At 37.9% G+C, this 20,128-nt stretch overlaps 1 protein-coding gene and 1 long non-coding RNA gene across 7 annotated transcripts in view; one reads left to right on the top strand and one right to left on the bottom strand.

Annotated features, from left to right (window-relative positions):
• The window catches only part of ATXN7L1 (ataxin 7 like 1), a 269,543-nt gene extending 266,102 nt beyond the window's left edge, over positions 1-3,441 (bottom strand). For 4 of the 5 annotated variants that reach the window (XM_056799515.1, XM_007504089.3, XM_007504088.3 and 1 more), the window contains exons 1-2: positions 3,222-3,441; positions 2,566-2,634 (exon numbers count right to left, since the gene is read on the bottom strand). In XM_056799515.1, the coding sequence (XP_056655493.1) occupies positions 2,566-2,634; positions 3,222-3,402 (250 nt within the window). In that variant the 5' untranslated portion in view covers positions 3,403-3,441. Of the gene's footprint in view, positions 1-2,565; positions 2,635-3,221 lie in introns of those variants that run through there. The other variant, XM_016426084.2, reaches the window with a different exon arrangement.
• Positions 3,442-3,669: 228 nt separating this feature from the next.
• Positions 3,670-20,128, top strand: part of LOC130454576 (uncharacterized) — a 66,614-nt gene continuing 50,155 nt past the window's right edge. For both annotated transcript variants that reach the window (XR_008912240.1, XR_008912239.1), the window contains exon 1: positions 3,670-4,029. This is a non-coding gene — a long non-coding RNA (uncharacterized LOC130454576). The remainder of the gene's footprint in view (positions 4,030-20,128) is intronic.

Consider the following 20,128-nt stretch of genomic DNA (forward strand, 5'->3'; position numbering starts at 1 on the left):
AATACTGTGTATTGGCTCCAAGGCAGAAGAGTGGTAAGGGCTAGGCAATGAGGGTCAAGTGACTTGCCCAGGGTCACACACCTGGGAAGTACCTGAGGCCAGATTTGAACCTAGGACCTCCCATCTCTAGGCCTGGCTCTCAATCCACTGAGCTACCCAGCTGCCCCCAAGAGATGATTATTTTAACATTATTATCCTACCTGCCCTCTGAGTAACTCAAATATAAAATGTGTATTAAAGCCTATAGAAAAGAGTATCTATCAATTTCTACAACTGAATTAGGCAGTCTCATCCTCAAATTTTATCCTATTTGGCCATCACTATTCACGTCTAAAGTTTCTTTTATGATTTATTTACTTTTCTCCACCTTGTTGTATAAATCTATTTTGATATAAGAATAAATATGCATAAACAGAAATATATAGTTTGTGAACATATAATGAAAACACACACACACAAACTGGAGTCTTGCTTTAACTCTATGGTACAAGATCCTATTAAAGGTGACACCATAATAATGAGGCTCTTCTGGTACTTTTGGCAACTACACTTTCTTGGACAGAGTCCAAGACAGATCTATAGTATGCTGCATTCCATACTATAGTGGGTCATTTTTAAAAGAACATATGTGCATTTTTTAGGCATAAAATAAAACATGCACACATACCTACACCAATAAACCTCTGAGGAATCCATTAACACAATATTACAAGACCTATGAGCAAAGGGAAATTAAAACATTTGCTTGTCTATTTTCACAATTTATACCCAATTTTCACAAAGGCAATCAAAACAAATATAAAAAATATGCAATAATATGCACTAATACATGACAAATAACCAAATGAATAGGATTTACCACTAGAGACACCTGAGGAAAAGAGTGCTCTTATCTTTCCTCAGAAAAAGTGGTATCTAAGAATCAAAGTCTTTTGGAAAAAAATGAGTCTAGACACTATTTCAGAATTAAGACACCCAGTCACTGAACTCCATCTAATACTTTCTTGTATTATCATCTTTATTCAACTTAATTTTCAAAGGCCCTTCCACAATACCTCATGCTCTATCCTAACAACATTCCCCTTGCTAGAGGTCTGCTTTCTAAGTCAGTGAGCTCTTAAAGACCTTAAGAGTTTGTTTAAAAAGGAAAAGGAAATGCTGGTGTTGATTTCCATTGCCAACCAGCATGGCCTTCTAACACAGATAAGCTGACAGCACCTAAGTAGTCTGCTTAACATAATTCCATCACTCATGTTCTAAGAGGAAGGGTCGAGATGTCACTGAAGTATTTGGAGGCAAAAAAAAATTTTTTTTATTTAAAATGGAGTCTTGTTCTTTATGCTGCTACTTAATCATCAGAATGCCAAAGCTAGCTAAAGAATTGTTCTTGGGTAGGCACACATTTTTCTCTCCATGTATGAATATCTTTTCCACTGGAGGGTCAGGAAATAGACTGAATTTTTAAACTCAAATGCTGTCCTCAGGTGTTAATCAACAAAATTCATGTTTATTTCTGCTATACTTTTCTAGCCAGGGGCAGACTGGCTTTAGTGGGGTAGAGAATTTTCCCATTGAGCACTTCCTCTTTGGGGACAACCCTTTGAAAATCTAATGGCTTCTGCTGGGGACTTTAACTTAGGGATGCTACTGTGGCCTCTTTTCAACCATAGCACTCATCACACCTTCTTCCTTGACTCAAGTCCAACCCATTCACAAGACTTCTTGTTCGACCATTGCAATAGTCAAGCTCATCCTTTTGCTTAGTTGAAAGTTGCCACTAGAGTTTCCATTTTGTACTACACAGGCCACAGCTACATATGGCATGCTTGTATATGATAACAGGATATGATTTATTTATGATGACCATGTGTGTTCATAGGCACAGCACCAGCAGGTTATTGATTGAGGCCATGGCTTCACTCGAATGGATTTGGTCTGCGATGACCTACTCACTGTGTCCCATTTCAGGTACTGTATTTCCATGCTAGGAAAACAGGCGGAGAGAAGGTGAAGGCACACATACAGATGCTTAGAACCATGTTCACCACATAAAGATGTGACCAAATGCAAATTGTACCAAATGTGAACCTCTTTAAAGACTCGCATGTACAATTGTTTTTGATGGAGAGTGAAGTAGCTGCAGAAATTACTGTCCATGTGGGGTCAATTAAACTGTTGTGAATTTATTCACAGTTACTAATGACTTAAAAAAAATAAATATGCTTGAGGATGGTATGCTCAATGTGTATCTAGATATTTCTATGCCAAAAAAAAAAGGGTAATGTCCATTTGAACAAGGATTAGAGATGCAGAAGGAAGTCCAATATGGACACTAACTGAAGTATAGTAAACTTCTGTCTTAAATAGCCTTCCAACCTCCCCCCCCCCCCTTGTATTTATACTTTGAAGGAAGTTACCAAGAAGCGATAGTCACCTGGGTGTGCTCAATTTTTGACAAGCCTTAGTCACTCTGTAACCTAGCAGAACAATTCACATTATATTAGCTATATCCTGTGAAGATTCTGCCACACACACTACCACTAAAATGCCAGTGGTTTCACTTACCTTCTTTATTAAGCCTCATAACCTCCCTGCTTTTTCCACCCTCTTTTCCAGCCTCTTCTAAATCTACATCTGCAGATGAAAAGCAGAAAAAAAAAAGCCAAAGTCAAGGGGGAGGGAAGTGTTTATTTGCAAACATTTCTATGAATCTATATAAATATATGTATTCTATGTACTGCAGAGGACAACCATTCCAAAAATTAAAAAAAAAAGGACAATGCAACATTTGTATCCCAAGTCTGGGTTTCCATCTACCTGGCCCAGATAGGTATTCCCCCCAACCCCCAAACCCAACGAAACTGTGCAAGCAGCAACAGAGTAGCCCTTTAAACCGATGCACGGCAGGGCTGTAAAAGCCCACCCAGAGGGCTGCGGTGGGAAGCCCGGGCGGCAGGCAAGCAGGCAAGCAGGCAGGCAGGCAGGCAGACAGATAGACAGGCAGACAGACAGACGGACAGCGTTAGCAGCTGGGCCGCTCTCTATGCACGGAGGATCTGTCTCTATGTGTATTTATTTAGAGAGAGAGGGAGAAGCATGGAGGACACTGGGGGCCACTCTCTCTTTCCCCCACACTTTTTTTTTTCCTTTCTCCCGGTGGCTCTAGGTGAATGGAAAGGTTACAGGATAATAAAAGGAGGAGGAGGCGACGGGGTTCTTACTGTCGGAGCAGTGTATTTTGGCGGCGTCGATCCAGGAGGACCAGGGTTTGCCCAGAAACGCCTCCGGACTGGGCACTTTGCGATCCAGTGTCGCCATTGCTCTTCCTTCTTGTTGCTTTTCCTCTTTTCCTTCGGCAGCAGCAGCCGAGAGACACGGGATTCGAGAACGCTCCGACGTCATCTTCGGAACGTTCCGACATTGAGTGTTCTGAGAGGGGGAGGGCGGTAGGGGGAGGGGGAGGAGGAGGAGGAGGAGGAGGAGGAGGAGGAGGAGGAGGAGGAGAAGAGAGAGGAGGAGGAGGAGGAGGAGGAGGGGCCGTCGGGCGCCCCAGAGCCAGCTCCGCTCACAGCCCCGACGGCCGCCAGAGGCAGTAGAGAGGCGCGCTGCCGGTTCCGTGCCTGAGACAGCAGCTCCGGGAGGTGCACGCATAGGCTGGAGGGGGGGAGGGGGTGGGGGTGGGGGTGGGGGATACCTAGGCTGTAGTGCGTCTCGCGGCTGGTAATGCTCTTGCTGCTTACAAGCAACTGTCGCTGGCCTCGTCGCGACTGATCTTTGGGGAGCCCCAGTGTGAGGGGCGGGGAGTTGGGGGACGGCTGGGGCCCGGCGGAAGAGAAGTCTTTCCGGGAGAGTTTACAGCGTGAGGGCGGAAAGTTTGCACATCCCCTCCTCAGGCGCCGGGAACCGGCTGAGTGCTCGCGCTGCGCACGCTGCGGGCCAGACGAGGGACCTCAGCGTATGTGGGGAGGGGGTTCCGCCGGCTCGCGGAAAAGAGCTGGGTGTCAGGCCACCAGCGAGGAGAGAGTCCAGGTACCCTCCACTGCCGGCCACACACGCTGACATCCCTCCTATAGCCATACAATGGAAAGAGGCCTGGGGTGGAGTAGGGGGAGGGGTTATAGGAACAGTTTTGGAGAGGCTGAGGATGTAGAGCCGGGAGGGTGGGACTGTTGGGTGCTGGGTAGGGGGGAGGGGAAGGGTCCGAATGTCAGTAAAAAGCTATTGAGTTTTGAGTAAGAAGAGGAACTTCCAAATTTCTCTCAGAAGTAGACCTTCCTTAGCAGGAGATGGCTCCCGACATCCTCATCCTGCTGGCTGTCACATTTACAGGATCATGGAATTTTAGAACTGGAAGGGCTGAAATCCTACTCCTTCGGTTTACTGAGGAAGAAATTGAGACAGAACTGCTAAGCGACTTTCTCAATCTCACCCAATTAGTTATTAGCAAGAGGTAGAATTGAAACTGCCTTTTAAAAATTCTCTGACCCCAAAGCCAGCCCCTTTCAGATTACGGTGGCCTTTTGAGTCGACTGCCATTCCTGAATGATTCAATCAGTATTTATTAAGTGCCTACTATATGCCAGCCATTGTGCTTTACACTGTGGTTACAAAAAGAATCAAAAGAAAACCCCTGCCCTCAAGGAGCTCACAATATAATTGGGGAGACAACAAACAAACAAATATATATGAACTATATACTGGATAAATAGGAAGTGATTAACAGAGGGGAGGCAGAGAAATTAAGAGGGTTTGGGGAAGGCTTCTAGTAAAATCTTCAATTTTAGTTGGGACCCAAAAGAAGCTCTAGGTAAAGTTAATAGGTGGAGTTGAGGAGGATAGCTTTCTAATCATGGAACGTCCTGGAGCCAAGAGATGGGACCCAGATCCTGGGCAGTGTGATGGTTGCAGAAAAAAAAGAAAAAAAGCACTGGATTTGAGTCCTACCTTTGCTATTTAATTCCTGACTCTTAATCTCAATTTCCTCTTTTATAAAACAAAGGAGTTGGATTAAATTATCTCAGGCTTCCCAGGGGCCAAATCCTATTATCTTTGAAGATTGCCTGATAAGATCTGATCTGTATAGTGGTTTATTTTACTTATTGGTCATCTCAAACTGTAAGTCCCATAGACGTCTTAAACTCAGCATGTCTAAAACTGAACTCATTACCTTCCAACCTCTCTTCCCCCAGCCCTTCTTTTTCCCCCTAAACTTCCCTCTTACTGCTCAGGCCCCATAGTCCTCTGAATTGCCCATAGTTGAAACTTAAGTGTCATTTTCCACTCTTCACTCTCTCACCCCCCAATATCCGGCTGTTGCCAAGTTCTGACAATTCTACCTTCAATAACATCTATTGTATACTTAACTTTTCTCTCCCCTCACAGGTGTCGCCCTAGTATGGGTTCTCCCTCCTAGACTATTGCAGTAGACTTCTGGTGATCTTCCTCCCATAAATCTTCCACTCAGCTACCAACTTAATCTTCCTGAAATGCAAGTCTGACCATGTCAAACCCCTCTCCCCCATCTGGCAAATCAGCAGATCATAAAATCCTCTGATTGACTTTTTTTTTTTAAACCATTACCTTCCATTTTAGAATCAATACGATGTATTGGTTCTAAGGCAGAAGAATAGTAAGGGCTAAGCAATGGGAGTTAAGTGATTTGCCCAGCTAGGATGTGTCTGAGGCAGATTTGAATCCAGGACTTCCCATCTTTAGGGTTAAGCTGCCCCTCTCTGGTTGACTTTTAAAGAATTTTTTATAATCTGTCCCCTTCCTACCTTCCCAGTTTTCTTATTTTTACTCTTTTTATGTGTGTGTACTTTACAATCTATGGCCTTCCTCATGTTCTTCCATCTCCCTACTCAGAGCTTTTTTAGTGTTTCTCATGCCTGGAATGTTCTCCATCCTCAGCTTCTACCTCTCGAACTTCCTTCACCTCAGCTCAAATACCATCTTCTGTAGAAGTGCCTTTGTGGTCCTTCCAGCTGTTAGTGCCTTCTCTCTGAGTTTAACTTCCATTTTAACTGCATGCATTTTGTATATGTAATTATTTTTGCATGCTTTCTCCCCAATTAGAATTTGAATTATTTTAGGGAAGGGATTGTTTTTGCCTTTCTTTGTATATTCTTGGCTTAACACAGAACCTGGCACATAGTTATAGTAAATGCTTAATACATAGATATCTTAAGGATGACTGGTATTTGGAACAGCTAAATAAAAGAAAGCTACAGTAAAACATTTATTATATAACAATAAGGAGGGAGATTTCCTGATGACCCACAGTCATTGGACTATTGCCAATTCTTATATTCACTTTTTTTTTTTTAGTTTAGACTAAAGGCCAGGACAGACAATTGTGAGCAAACATTTAGCTGGTCTCTGCAAACAACTATCTTTAGGCTGCTGTGGTGCTTTTATTGTCTAGAGGGTATATTGAGCTATGTTTCCTTGTCCTGTTTAATTTGCATTGAGCCCTGGTCCTTTACCTAACTTCACCTATTTGTGAGTTATTTCTAGGAAGGGCCAAGATTTGTTATATGACCATGGAATCAAAAAAAAAAAAATCAAATTGTTTTTTAGGGGATTGGACTTGACTTTTAACTTTAGTGCCATACTTTAATCAGTTGAGTTAACTAGCCACAAAGGAAGACTTAATTCTAAAATTTGAACCCAAGATTTTGCAGTTATGATCACAGATTTTTGGGTACATACATTTTGGTTGTTCAGTCATTTTGGTCATATTAGACTGTTTATGACCCCATTTGGGATTTTCTTAGCTGAGATACTGGAGTGGTTTGTCATTTCCTTTTCCAACTCATTTTATAGATGAGGAAATTGAAGCAAACAGGGTTAAGTTACTTGCCCAGGGTAAACTCAGGTCTTCCTGACTCCAGTGTTTAAACCACCAAGACACTTTGCTGCCTTTTTCACTGTAGTAATGGATGTGGAATCTTGCAAAAATGATCAGATGTGCTTGATATATTGACTAGTTTTGCTGAAGTGTTTTTTTTTTCTCTTTTAAAAATCTTTGTTATGAGGAATGACTTTCTGGGGAAGGGAAGTGGGAGAGATATAGTCAGAAATTAATGTGATGTAAAAATGCATTAATAAATTTGAGATAAAAAAGAAATGCCATTATACCACACAGATTTTGTACATCAAATTTTGGGGGGAAAGTACAGGCTATTTTTAGAATACACATACAAACTAAGTTATATATCAGTCTTTGTTCTTATTGGGGTATGGAGTAACTTTGAGATTCCATTAGATTAGATTAATCTCACAGTTCATTCATTATTTTCTTATGCCATTATTCAAGAGGTTTTTTGTTGTTCCTTTTCATGTTACGATTTCAAAATAATATTTTTTTCCTAATCAGTCTTTTTTCTTCTTTAGGGAGGCAGAGGGCTCCTTAAAGGGGGAGAGGGGATTCTAACTAGAGCTATCTAAAAATGGAATGAATAACTTCATGAAGTTCTCCATCACCAGAAATATTCAAGGAGAGGCTGAATGGCCACTTGTCAGGAATGTTGCAGAAGGATTTTTACTTTGAGTGGGAGGTTGGACTAGGTGACCTAACTCTTCTATCTCTTAAGGAGTCAGCATTGCTATTAGGCAGGAAGCACTAAAGCATAATCCTGGTCGGAATTCAACCATTTATTAGCTAGCACCTTGATTTAGTCCCTTTACCTCTCTGTGCCTCAATTTCCTTATCTCTAAAATGAGGGCGTTAGATGAGATCTTCTGTAAGATTCCTTCTAGCTCTAAATTTTTATTTTATTTTTTTTTATCAGTCTAAGAGTTTTTGTAATTCTTTGATTTTATCTCCATTCAGTCCATTTTTATTCTGATTCCCACCGTTTCCTAAGTGCTTGGTACCCATGAACATCATTAAGTCTTTAAATACCCAGAAAAATATGCCTCCAGAGGTGCTACATATTTTAGTTCAGGTCTCTTCATACTATCCAGTAACTCTTGTGAATTGTAAGATAGCATGTGGAGAGGGGGGGCGGGGGAGAGGAGCTCAGATGGGTCTTTACACCATGTGATCTTGTTTTTATTACCTGATGAATTTCATTTGTCTTAATTATCTTCTAGAGGACACAGATAAGTTACTGCTGTCATTGAGCATTCCTCTTTTAGATACTGTTGCAAATCAATCCACAAATATTTACTGTGGACAAAAACACGTGCATAAAAGCATAATATGTAGCACATTAGATACCAAACTGTGAGAGACACTAGAGACCATCTAGGTCAACCCCTTCATTTTTGCAGATAAGGAAACTGAGACCCATAGAGGTTATAACTCAAGTTCACACAAGTAGGAAGTGGCAGAATCAAAAACTGAACCCTAGTCATTGACTCCAAATTCAGAGTCTTTCTGTTGTAGTAAAAGAAGCAACTAAATGGCTCAGTGGATAGAGAGAGCCCTGGACTTGGAGTCAGAAAGGTCTGAGTTCAAATCCAACCTCAGATACTCATTAGCTATGTGACCCTGGGCAAATCACTTAAGCTCTACCTTAGCTTCTTCAGCTATAAAATGGGTATACTAGCACCTACTTTTCAGGGTTGTGAGAATCAAATGAGATAATTTCTGAAAAGTGTTGAGCACAGTGCCTGGCACATAGTAGACACTATATAAATGTTTATTAATTTTCCTTTTCCTCATTCTGACTCAACTGGATCCTTGCCCTCAAGAAGCAAATTTGCAAATGTTAACTATGTATGCAAAGCAGTGGAGGAAAATGACAGATTAGTGACCAATTACTAGCTGAACAAGTCACCTAACCTCTCCAAATCTCAATTTCCTTGTCTGAAAAATGGGTATAATAATATTTCCATTAGATGAACAATATGACCTAGTGGCCCCAGAGTCAAGAAGACCCGAGGTTAGTGTGCCTACTATGACACATATTGACTGTGTGACCCTGGACAAATTATTTAGTCTGTGGATGCCCCTGGCCACTTTAGGACTAATTGGCAGACTAATCATTGATCTGCCCTCTCACAGAGTTGTTGAGTGTAAAGCACTTTGTAAACATTACAAGGACTTTACCAAACTTTTTTTGTTGTCGTTTATTCCTTCAATTGTGTCTGACAGTTTGTGTCCACATGGATGTAAGTCTGAGCTCTTATTATTCCTGAAGGTCTGAGGAAAGTGACTCCTTATGAGCTGGTCTGATCAGGGCAGAACTAGGTTTTGAAAGATAGGACTCACTTGAAAAAGAAATGGAATGGTGTTCTAGAGGGAAGAAAACTGTATGATCAAAGGTTTGCAGTTGGAAATGAGTATTTGTTTAAAGGATGACATAATACTGGTCTGATTAGAACACAGGATTTGTACTGGTGAATAGTGGAAAGGAGAGACTGGAGAAGCAAATTGAAAGCTGGGCTAAGGAAGTTGAACTTTAGCTTCAGGACCATGGGGGACCATTGCTAGTCTCTGAGCAAAGGAATGATAGGATAAAAGTGATGTTTTAAGATTAGCCCAGAAGCAGTTGGCAGAATGGATTGGTGTGGAGGGAAAACTAGAACCAGAGACAAGTGTTAGGGGGTTCTTGAAATAGCCCTTATGTGAAGTGGTAAAAGCTTGAATGAGGCTGGTAAGAGTAGGTAGAGAAAGAAAGAATCATATGAGAGAAACTATGCAAGAGGAGTATGAACTGGATCTTTGGTGGGATTGACTTGATGTGGGAAGAAAAAGAAAGGTGAAGATTCAGGTCCAAAGTACAAGGCATTCATATTTTTTTCCTCATTTTATCACTTTTTTCCTTTTACTATTTTTCCTAATTATAGTGATCTTTAGACTTTTGTAGGGATGAGGGAAGGATGAAGGCTGGATGAGGTAGTTAAGAGAGAGAGAAACCTCAGAAGAAGCAAACTTAGTGAGGCAAAAGCCTGAGCAAAATAGCCCAGTTTCTTAAGCCTTCTATAAAATGGGGTATTTTATTCCTCTTAGAAATGTGGAATGTTTGGTGAGATTAGTCCAGATAAATATTTCCTATCTTCTACATCATGATTTAGCTTAATCATATGCAAGTTTTCTTTTTTTCAACTTGCCTGATAGTAGTGGTCTAGTCATGACTTTGGAAAGAAGAACTCTCCCTTTCCAATTGATAGATTGGACAGATCCACTAGTAAAACTCAAAACTCTACTTGGTAGATCTCCAAACTGGTTACCACTGCCCCATGCTTCTTCTTAGCTCTTGGGCATTACCAATAGGGTAGGGAATTGGAGCCCAGCAACTCCCAGCAAGAAGGCTGCGCTCTCAGAATTGATAATGGCTTATATTTATATAGTGCTTAAATTCTTTCAAAGCCACTTAGCTACCAAAACTACTTTGAAATTATAAATTATAAATACTATTAGCAAGAGTCAAGAAGACCTGTGTTTAAATCCTGCCTAAGACAGTTACTAGTTGTGTAGCTTTGGGCAAATAATTTCATTTTTTTGAACCTCAGTTTACTCATCTGAAAAATGGGGATATTAACACCTACTTCATAGGGTTTTTGGAAGGGCCAAATAAAATGCTGAATGTAAAGTACTTTGTAAACCTTAACATTCTGAATACTTTTGGGACACCTATAGAGAGTTTCATATAGATTTAGTAACACCACCATGAAATAAATCTTTTGGCCAGATAGAATGACAGTAGTATGCCTCACTGATAATCAGAACACCACCTACGTGGTGATAATATCAGTGAAATGTGGTCCTTTCTGCTCCAGTCCTCCAACAGTTTTTCTTCCTACTAGAGATGACATAAATAATAACTGCTTTGTAAAACCTGTAACAAATCTTCATAGGTATGGATACCAGAGTTGCAATGAAATTATGCAGATGGGAGGCAGAGAATATTGAGATTCTTGCTCCTCCAACCACTGGGCCCCTTATCATTTGTTACTTTTGTAAACCTATACTTTAATTAGTGTAGATACTCCTTTTCTTGATGTAGATATGTAACCATTCCATGCATCCTGGATCCATGTTAATTATTAGGTTTCTTCAGGGGCTAAAACTGCATTACCTTTTAATCAACTAATGAGTTTCTCAAAAAATGAACCTTTCTAAAATTACCTAGGATGGTCCTTCATCTGGAGGCAGCATCTATTCCCTGGTCCATACCTAAAGTTATTCTAACTTGGTTGAAACTTCTAGAACTAGCTGTAGGCCTCCAGATGGTGCAGTGGATAGAAAAGTAGAGTAGTAGCCTGGAGTCAGGAAGACCTGAGTTCAGAGCTGGCTTTATGCCCTTAGTAACTGTGTACCTCTAGGTAAGTACCTTACCTTGTGTTTCTCTCAGTCTCCTTGTCTGTAAAATGAGGGGAAAAAACCAGTATCTTTACCAGGTTGTTGTGAGGAGCAAATGAAATAACATTTGGAAAGTGCTTAGCACAGTGCCTGGCATATAGTAGGAGCTTCGTAAATGCTTATTCTCTCCCCTAGCTTGCACTTCACTGGCATAGCTTTTGAGAACTTGGGTTCACCCCCATGTCATGGTATCAAAGTAGGACCTTAGTAAAGGTACATGCATATTTTTATATAGCATATGGAACCAGATGTAGGGTCCCATATGGAGTCTGTCAAATATAGGACAGGCTCCAATATGTCATATTTTTGCAAGGAAAAAATGAGAATATATGTATATCTTTTTTGTAGCATGTTCATGGCCTGGTTACCCACACTATAGTGCTTCACATCTCTCACCCACTGTGTGAGATACTTGGTGTGTAGACACCTATTTGGTTTTATTTAAGCCAACCTGCCTCAGACTGATAGGTTCAGGTTCCTAGAGAAGATGGGCACCATCATGGTGCCCAGATCCTATTAGGAGCTTAATAGATATTTTTGACTGACATTCTCAGGATCTTTAGTGTAAATCTGTTGTGGAGTGGATATACTCTCCTTGCTTAACAGTTTAATTCTCAATGCATTTCCATTTATCCCAAACAACTATTCACACTAATGACCCTTTTGGAACTTCAACAGAACCATTTATTTTACCAGTAAGGTAAAAGAAATAATAAAAATATCACAGATATTCATATAGTAAAGTAATACAGGAATGATAAATATATCACAATCAATAGATATATATTAGTCATTCTCCACCAATATATTCAATATCTGTGGCATATAGTGAGCATGCACAGATCTGGCAGCAAAATACATGAGTGAGTAAAAACCTACGTGTTTGGGGTGACTCACAGCTCTGGACTGCAGGCTTTGATGGCATTTGTGCATTCAAGAACTTCTGCTAACATTTTTCCTTCTGATCCTCATCACTCTCTTGTCAGGCAAATCTCTTCTGTTTTTAAACCAATGAAGTATTTACAAATTCTTTCAATTCATCTTTAAAAGGGCAGGAAGAAATTGTAACCTTTTAACCTGAATAGCAATTATTTTAAGCCAAAGAACTACTAAGCTTATCATCTTGGCTTTCTGGGCAATACAGGCCAACCAGTCCAGACTGGAGTACATACTCCTTCATCCAGTCAAACAGAGCTTTTAGCAAAACTATACAGCTTGGTTTTCTGGGCAGTGCAAATGAGCCTAACCATTTCTTTAATCCACAGAATTCTGTATCATCCAATTAGATGTTTATTCCTATACAGCAAAACAGTGGTAAAACCTGTCTTGTCTTTTTCTGCTTTTCCTTCTCAAAAAGAAAGGAAAGAGCAATGAGTATTTTTGAGAGGTTTCACCTTTCTCAAACTCTAGATGGTGCAGAAGAGCAATAGCTGGAACTGAAGCTTTCTAATAAACTAGTCTTTACTCTGCTAATCAGAAATTTGCAGATGAATCCTTATCAACTGACTGCCTCTGCTAATGAATGGTTTCTTAGGTAGCTCCAGTCTTCCCTAATTTTTTTGTTCCTAATTTCTAGATTCATTAATATTTTTCACTGGCTTAAATCAGAACCTTCTGATATTCGGTGACCCACCTTTTCGCTTAAGAGGTAAGAACTCAGCCAGTTGGGGCACCTAGGTAGCTTAGTGGATAGAGAGCCAGGCCCTTAGAAGGTCCAAGTTTAAATCTAGTTTCACACACTTGCTACCAGTGTGACCCTGAGCAAGTTAACCCCAGTTGTCAAGCCTTTACCACTCTTCTGCCTTGGAACTAATATTTTGTATTAATTCTGAGATAGAAGATAAGAGTTAAAAAAAAAAACAATTCATCAAATATTTCTTATAAAATCAGTTGTTCATGCTTAATCATCTTCTAGTCTCTAAATAGGCATATTATTTTTTTTTTATTTTTTTGAGTTTTACCCTTTTAACTCTAGAAAGAATTGCATGCTTCATTTGCAAGAGATCATAATGCCCTATTGTTCCAGCCATTTATTGGTTTTCAAAGTGGACCTCTTCCACCAAAATCTTATCTTTGAAAACTATTTATACACATTCACATTTTCTCAGTTTCTAATAAAAATTTCTCTGATTCTTTAAGTCATAAACTATTTACTAATGAAACAGTATCTTAAATCTCCAACAGTTATTTTAATTATTTTTCTTTATGCAAAAATACTTTTTCTGTCTCTTTCAGCTCCAAACTTTTCCAAATAAAAGGGCAATACTTTAAAGGAGGAGTACCTATATGTGTATATTTATATATTTACATACACATAAATTGAACCTACATAGTAAATATATTTACATGAGGATATTTATATAATTATTTTTCAATGTATGTTTATGTACACACTTGTGTACACACACACACAAAAACTCCCAAATCTATTCAGGGAGGCTAACTGCATGGCAGACAAAAAAGCCAATTTTTGCCCAGTTAATAAAGATTTTACATGAACAAAAACAGATACATACAAAAATTAAAAAAACAAACAAACAGTGTTGTTAGGATAGGATGGGATCCCATTAACTTAGGGGAAATATTTTCATCAAATATTTTTTATAAGGGTCCTCTATAGATATATAAGAAAGGAATTAACATAAATGTTTGAGTGTCAGGATTCAATGGAAAGTCATCAAAAGATACAATCATCAAAAGAATTGCAAACTATTAACAGTCTTTTCAAAGATTGCTCCATATCATTAATAAGAAACATAAACCAAAACAGCTTAGAGATTTTATATTCAAAAAATTGACAATGAAGAAAAAAAAGATAAAAATAAATAATCAATTCTAAAGGAACTATGGAAAGGTAAGCATATGCAATGCTTATTGTGGCAGTAATGATCTTTATGTAAAGTCGACGTCTATCAATTTGGAAATGATGAAAACAAATTGAAGTAGACAACTATAATGGAATATTGAGCCTTATGAATAGTGAGCCTTATAAAACAACAAATATGGAGAATGTAGAGAAGCATAAGAAGATATATATGAATTGATGCAGAAGGAAATAAGCGAAACTAGTTAAATAATCTGTATAATTGCTACACTAATGTAAACAGAAAGAACAATTATAAAAACAGCCCTCCAAATGGAATACTACATAACTGTAATAACTAACTTGTTACCAGAAAAGAACTGAGAAAATTCAACTTTTTTTTTTGGTAGGAATGAGGAACTATGAGTGTGTAATCTTGCATATATTGTCATATATGCTTGATGCTTTGGTCAGTTTTGCTGAAGTACCTTTTTAATCTCTTTTTTAAACTACCTCTAATATGCAGAATGACTTGCTGAGGGAAGGAGGGAGAGAAACATACAAAAATTAATATAATGTAAAAACAAACTATCAATAAGTTTGAGAGAATTTTTAGACTACACATATAAATATATATATATATGTGTGTGTGTGTGTGATTACAGACAATACTCAGATTTTAAATAGGCAAAATTTTGTGGAAAAGTGCAGATTTTATTTGTATGTCAGATAATTTTAGGGTTGTGACTTTATATCTAGATTTAAATGGTCACCAAATAAAATTCCCAAGTCAGTCTGGAAATTTGTGGTAATTTAATTAATATAAAAGCAAGGAATTTAAGAAGGAGGAAAGAGGATATAGGACTTCTCCTCCCTGGCCTATGCCAGGGGGAGTTTTAAACTCCCCGCCTCTAGGTCTCTGAAGGAGATTAGAGGCTTCTGAGAGGAAAAATTTGGAAAGTAAATTTAGAAAGCCAATTGGAGGGGGAGGGAGGAGAGAGAGATAAAGAGTGAGTGTTTCCTTGGGGGGATGAAAAATCTCAAATATATAGACCTTTCATCCTTGTGTCTCCTCCTCTAAATTTTCACATCTACCAATCACATTAAAGGCTTTTTCTCCAGGACTACCCATACTTTTAGTTCTTACCTTCTTTGATTTGATTATATCTTTAGAGTTACTTAACACTTCTTTGTTAAGTTCACTTTTTGTGAGTTACTTGACCTTTTTGTGATTAATTTAACCTTTATAGTTATTTAATACTTTTTTGTATTAGATCTAAAAATAGACTTAGTTTAAAGTTCTAGCTTCACTATAAGGTGAGAACTAAGTACCTTCGTTGTTAAATCAGGAGATTACAACTTTATCTTCCCGGTCTAAGTAGGGTGGAGTAATTTAGAGTTCCCAAGACATTCCTGATTTTTGTTAAACTAAGTATCTTCATTGTTACAAACAGGAAATGCTAAATCCAATCTTCACATGTAACATATGCATAAACATTCAAAATACTTTTTTCTTAAAAAAAAAATGAAGCCAAAAATCTAATTAAAAATCAGCAGACATTTAAATTTTTTGGAGATAATTTAATTTTAATTACCTTAGAAGTCAAGGAAAAATGCATTTTTAATGGTTCATAATGGCTATACAATACTAGGTTAAATGTGACAAAGGACTTAATTTCAAATACATACTGTACACAATAGCATATCACTGAACTTGGACTGATTTGTACTTGCTTACTATTGATAAAGGAGAGACATTTTGTAACAAGGTCAAATAAGGTGACAAAATGTCTAAACGTATTGGCTTTACCATTGGCTTGTGACCTCAGAATCAAAGCCAATAATGTTCTAGCCCATTGTGTCTTGTGACAAGCTTGCTAGTACACACACACACACACACACACACACACACACACACACACACCCTTTTGCCTGTGTCTATGCCCATGTATCTCAATTAGAAAACCCCCCACTATAATGCATATATATGTATATGTGTATATATGCAAAATATATATGTATGTGCATGTAAATTCTTAAGTGAAAAAAAGATAAGCATATACTGACTTAACATTCTTTTTAACAGAATGGTTCTATGTGACCAGTATGTAATGTATTCATTACAGGAACACAATATTATATGTAAAACAGTAATTTTAGGTATATCAGATCTATATGTCTTGGTGATAAAACATTTTTAGCAGAGATTTAATATTCTTTCATTTCCAAAAAATTGTTTAGAAAAACTCAAGGGAATATATCAACCTAATGCAAAAATGTTATTTAAAAAATTAATAATAAGAGAAAGATTATAAAACAAGATAAACAGTCTAATTAATGAAGAATAACTCCCATAGATCAGGGGGAAAAAAAGAAGCTAAGTCAACTAAGATGACAATATTAAATGAGCTATCAGTCACATGATACACAGGTTTGGAGAATCATGCATTTAATATATTTCATGCATTCCCTTAGAGCTAAAAGCACAATTCACATACTACTTTACCATATTATTGAGATAACAGAACAGAGGATATAATAGCTTTCACTCTGGGGTGTCTGAATCTCCCAGTGGGATCAAGGAACTCTATGTGCACCCTACTTCATAGAATGTTACTGGGAGTTACCTGTAGGCAACAAGGAGAAAACAACATGTTCCATTAAAGGAAGGTTTCCTATGAATTGTTTGATGTTCCTTCCCTTAATTGAATCCATCTATTCCATCTGCCACTCTTGCCTCTAAATTTATTTCCCTAACCCATTCGCTCTGAGAATTGTAATTTTGTGGAAAATTTGTTGCGTACGTTGTTAAGTTTTGTAGAATCCATTAGCATCTGGAGGGCAGGTATGCAGTCTGTTTCTCCTTGTTTGACAACTTTTCATGCCCTTTCCATGCTCCACTCAAATTTGGGGTGGGGAGGGAATAGAAATAGAATCATGATAATAGACCTACTATTGCTAATTGTTGTGCAAAATTTGGGGCTCTCAGTTATCAGTTCCAGTTGATGCTTAGTAAGACTGATGGATGATTACATGTCACAGTTTCTAGGTATTGGTTAACTTGAATGCAGTCATTTGCAGTTTCAGCCACATCCTGAATATAACTGTAACCTAACAGTCCTATCTTTTTTTCCCTTTCACTGTTACACTCTTTTCCTACTTTTCTTCACCTCCCACTTACATCTCATTCCCTTGCAGTCTGACTTTTTATACAAACCTTCAGCTGAAACTTGTTTCTCCAAGGTTATTACTATTGATTTCCTTATCCCTCAGTGCACTTGACCTCTCAAGCATCTTCAGACATTGTCTTCCATTCCCTTGTAGACTTTTTCCTCTACTTCAGTGGTTTTTCTCATGGTATTGCCACTTGGTTCTTCTCTTACATGTGTTTTTTTTTTTGATAGATTATCCTCCTACTGCCTATTAATTATGGACATTTTACAGTGCTTTATAATGGTCCTTTTCTTTCTACTTTCTCTCTCTTGGTAGACTGAACAACTTTCATTTGGTTCAATTTTCACTCTATATTCCCGACTCCCATATCTATGTAGCCTGGGTTTCCCCTGTCCTGTGACAGTGGTAGGAATTATCATATAGTAACTTGTCTAGTATAAAATGTCTCAGTCAGTAGTAGAAAATAGGCCCAGAAAGTTTGGTTGTAGATTAAGAAAGAATTAGCTTTGGCAATTGAAAATTGTGTTGTAAAGATCAGGGCCAGGAAGCTTAGCTGAACAATTTGTGCAGTAGAGATGCTGGCCTAGGGAAAGCAATGAATTACACTCAGGGTTTGAAGCATCATTACCAAAATTAAAAGGCCTTCAGAGGTAAGCACATGTGGTCAAATAGGTGCAGGAAGATCAACTTTGTGTATGTTTGCAGATGTGGTAGATTGCACATATCTGTGGATTCCACAGGATATTTTATAAGAGATGCTTATAGAATTGCTAAATTAAATTCTATTTAATAGAAAAAGACACTGGTGCTAGTATTGATATGGTAAAAAGAAAAATACAAAGCAATTTTGAATGGTTCCATTTGCAGATAATATGTTTAGGAGGCTTGCCCATGTCTGGAGAATTTTTATTATCAATTATTTAAGAAAAATGACATTTTTGCATTTTGAGTTGATGAAGCAACAAATATAGTTAAAGATGCTCATTTGCTTACATATGTCTATACTGAAACTTAAGAGATTTTTTTTTCAAATTTGTTGATGGTATCAATAAATTTTAATGTAATTGGTGGATTTTTTAAAAAATGGTTTTAATGAGACAATGAGACAAAAAGAATGCCCCCTTACTGATAGAATTCAGTTAATATGGACTACATGCAAGCCTAAAAGCGTGATTTTAAAATGTGTTCCCCTTTGTGATTTAGACACATTGTATGCCTAACAATTACTTATTTAAATATGACTGAGTAGTGACATACAGGTTTTTAGGTTGTTACGAAAAATCCATTAAAAGAAAAGTTCTTTACAAAATTGTGTGATGCATATGATACCAGTGGAATCACATGTCGGCCACGGGGGGTGGGAGGGAGGAAAAGAAAATGATCTTTGTCTTTAATGAAAAATGCATGGAAATGATCAAATAAAATACTATAAAATTAAAAAAAAAAAACAAACAAAATTGTGTGATGATATGAAGAAAAAACTTAGAGCACTTTTAAATTGTTATGAAACATTCTGGCTTTCTTGGACCAAATATGTAGTACAGATTTCATCTAAAAGAAGAAATTATCATTTTTTTTTATTGATAAAAGTGAAGCAACAAAAAATTCCTTAGGAAACTTGTACACTGAGCAGCTATTTCTAAGCTGAATATTTTACATCAATGCAAGATCCTTAAATCATATTTCAGTCAAGAAGGATAAAGTTCAATTGGCCTCTAACAGAGAACCTTCATAAATGATTGTGCTACAGATTCTGAGATGGGGTTCATAAGCCAGACCCAAAGCTTCTTATATACTTTCTGGACTTCCTTGATTACCTTTTCATCCAACTCCAATACAAGGCACATTTACCTCTAGACCTTTTGACAGGGAAAGGCATTCCTTCTGTTCAACCAGTTCCATCTGATTTTCCAAATACTTTTCCTCTCAATATTTCTGGATCAGCCAATTGCTTCTATAGCCTTTAATAGAGGCAAGGCTGCTCTTGCTAGGAAATGCTCCTTTGTCCACTGTATAATAATAATTATTGTTATTATTTTCATTAGTGGAATTTATTTATATCTCAGCCCTCCCCCCACTTCCCCTACTCAGCAGAGAAGGCATTATCCAGGACACAGATACACAGATATGTATAGATAGATTATATCTTTCATGTTTCCATTTTTTTGTTTATTCTCAGGAGGTTCACAAGTTATTCTTAAAACATTAAATCTGTAGCTATATATAATGTTCCCTTAGTTTTATTCATTTGACTATTCATTCTCCCATGTAGTTCTTTCCAAGTTTTTTTCCTTCTAAGTTAGCCTGTTCATTTCTTATAGTACAGTAGTATTCCATCACAATTGTATGCCACAATTTGTTTAGCTATTCTCCAATTGATAGGCATCCCCTCATTTTCCATGTAATTATTATTATTATTTTTTTTAAAAACCCTTACCTTCTGTCTTGGAGTCAATACTGTGTATTGGCTCCAAGGCAGAAGAGCGGTAAGGGCTAGGAAATGGGGGTTAAGTGACTTGCCCAGGGTCACACAGCTGGGAAGTGTCTGAGGCCAGATTTGAACCTAGGACCTCCCATCTCTAGGCCTGGCTCTCAATCCACTGAGCCACCCAGCTGCCCCCTCCATGTAATTATTTTTAACAGCTACAACAATTTTTGCTACACTAGTTTCTGATGGGCAAAATAAGATAGTAGAGGCTCCACATACAACTTTAGTGTCAGCTAGCAATTTGGCTCCATTTAAAGACATCATGAGATCCTCAAAACTAGTGGTGTCAAACTCAAATAGAAATGGGGCCAGAAAACTGTACATGAGAATCCCTTGAAGACAATATTAA

This window comes from Monodelphis domestica, chromosome 5 (assembly GCF_027887165.1).
Source record: "Monodelphis domestica isolate mMonDom1 chromosome 5, mMonDom1.pri, whole genome shotgun sequence".
NCBI lineage: Eukaryota > Metazoa > Chordata > Mammalia > Didelphimorphia > Didelphidae > Monodelphis > Monodelphis domestica.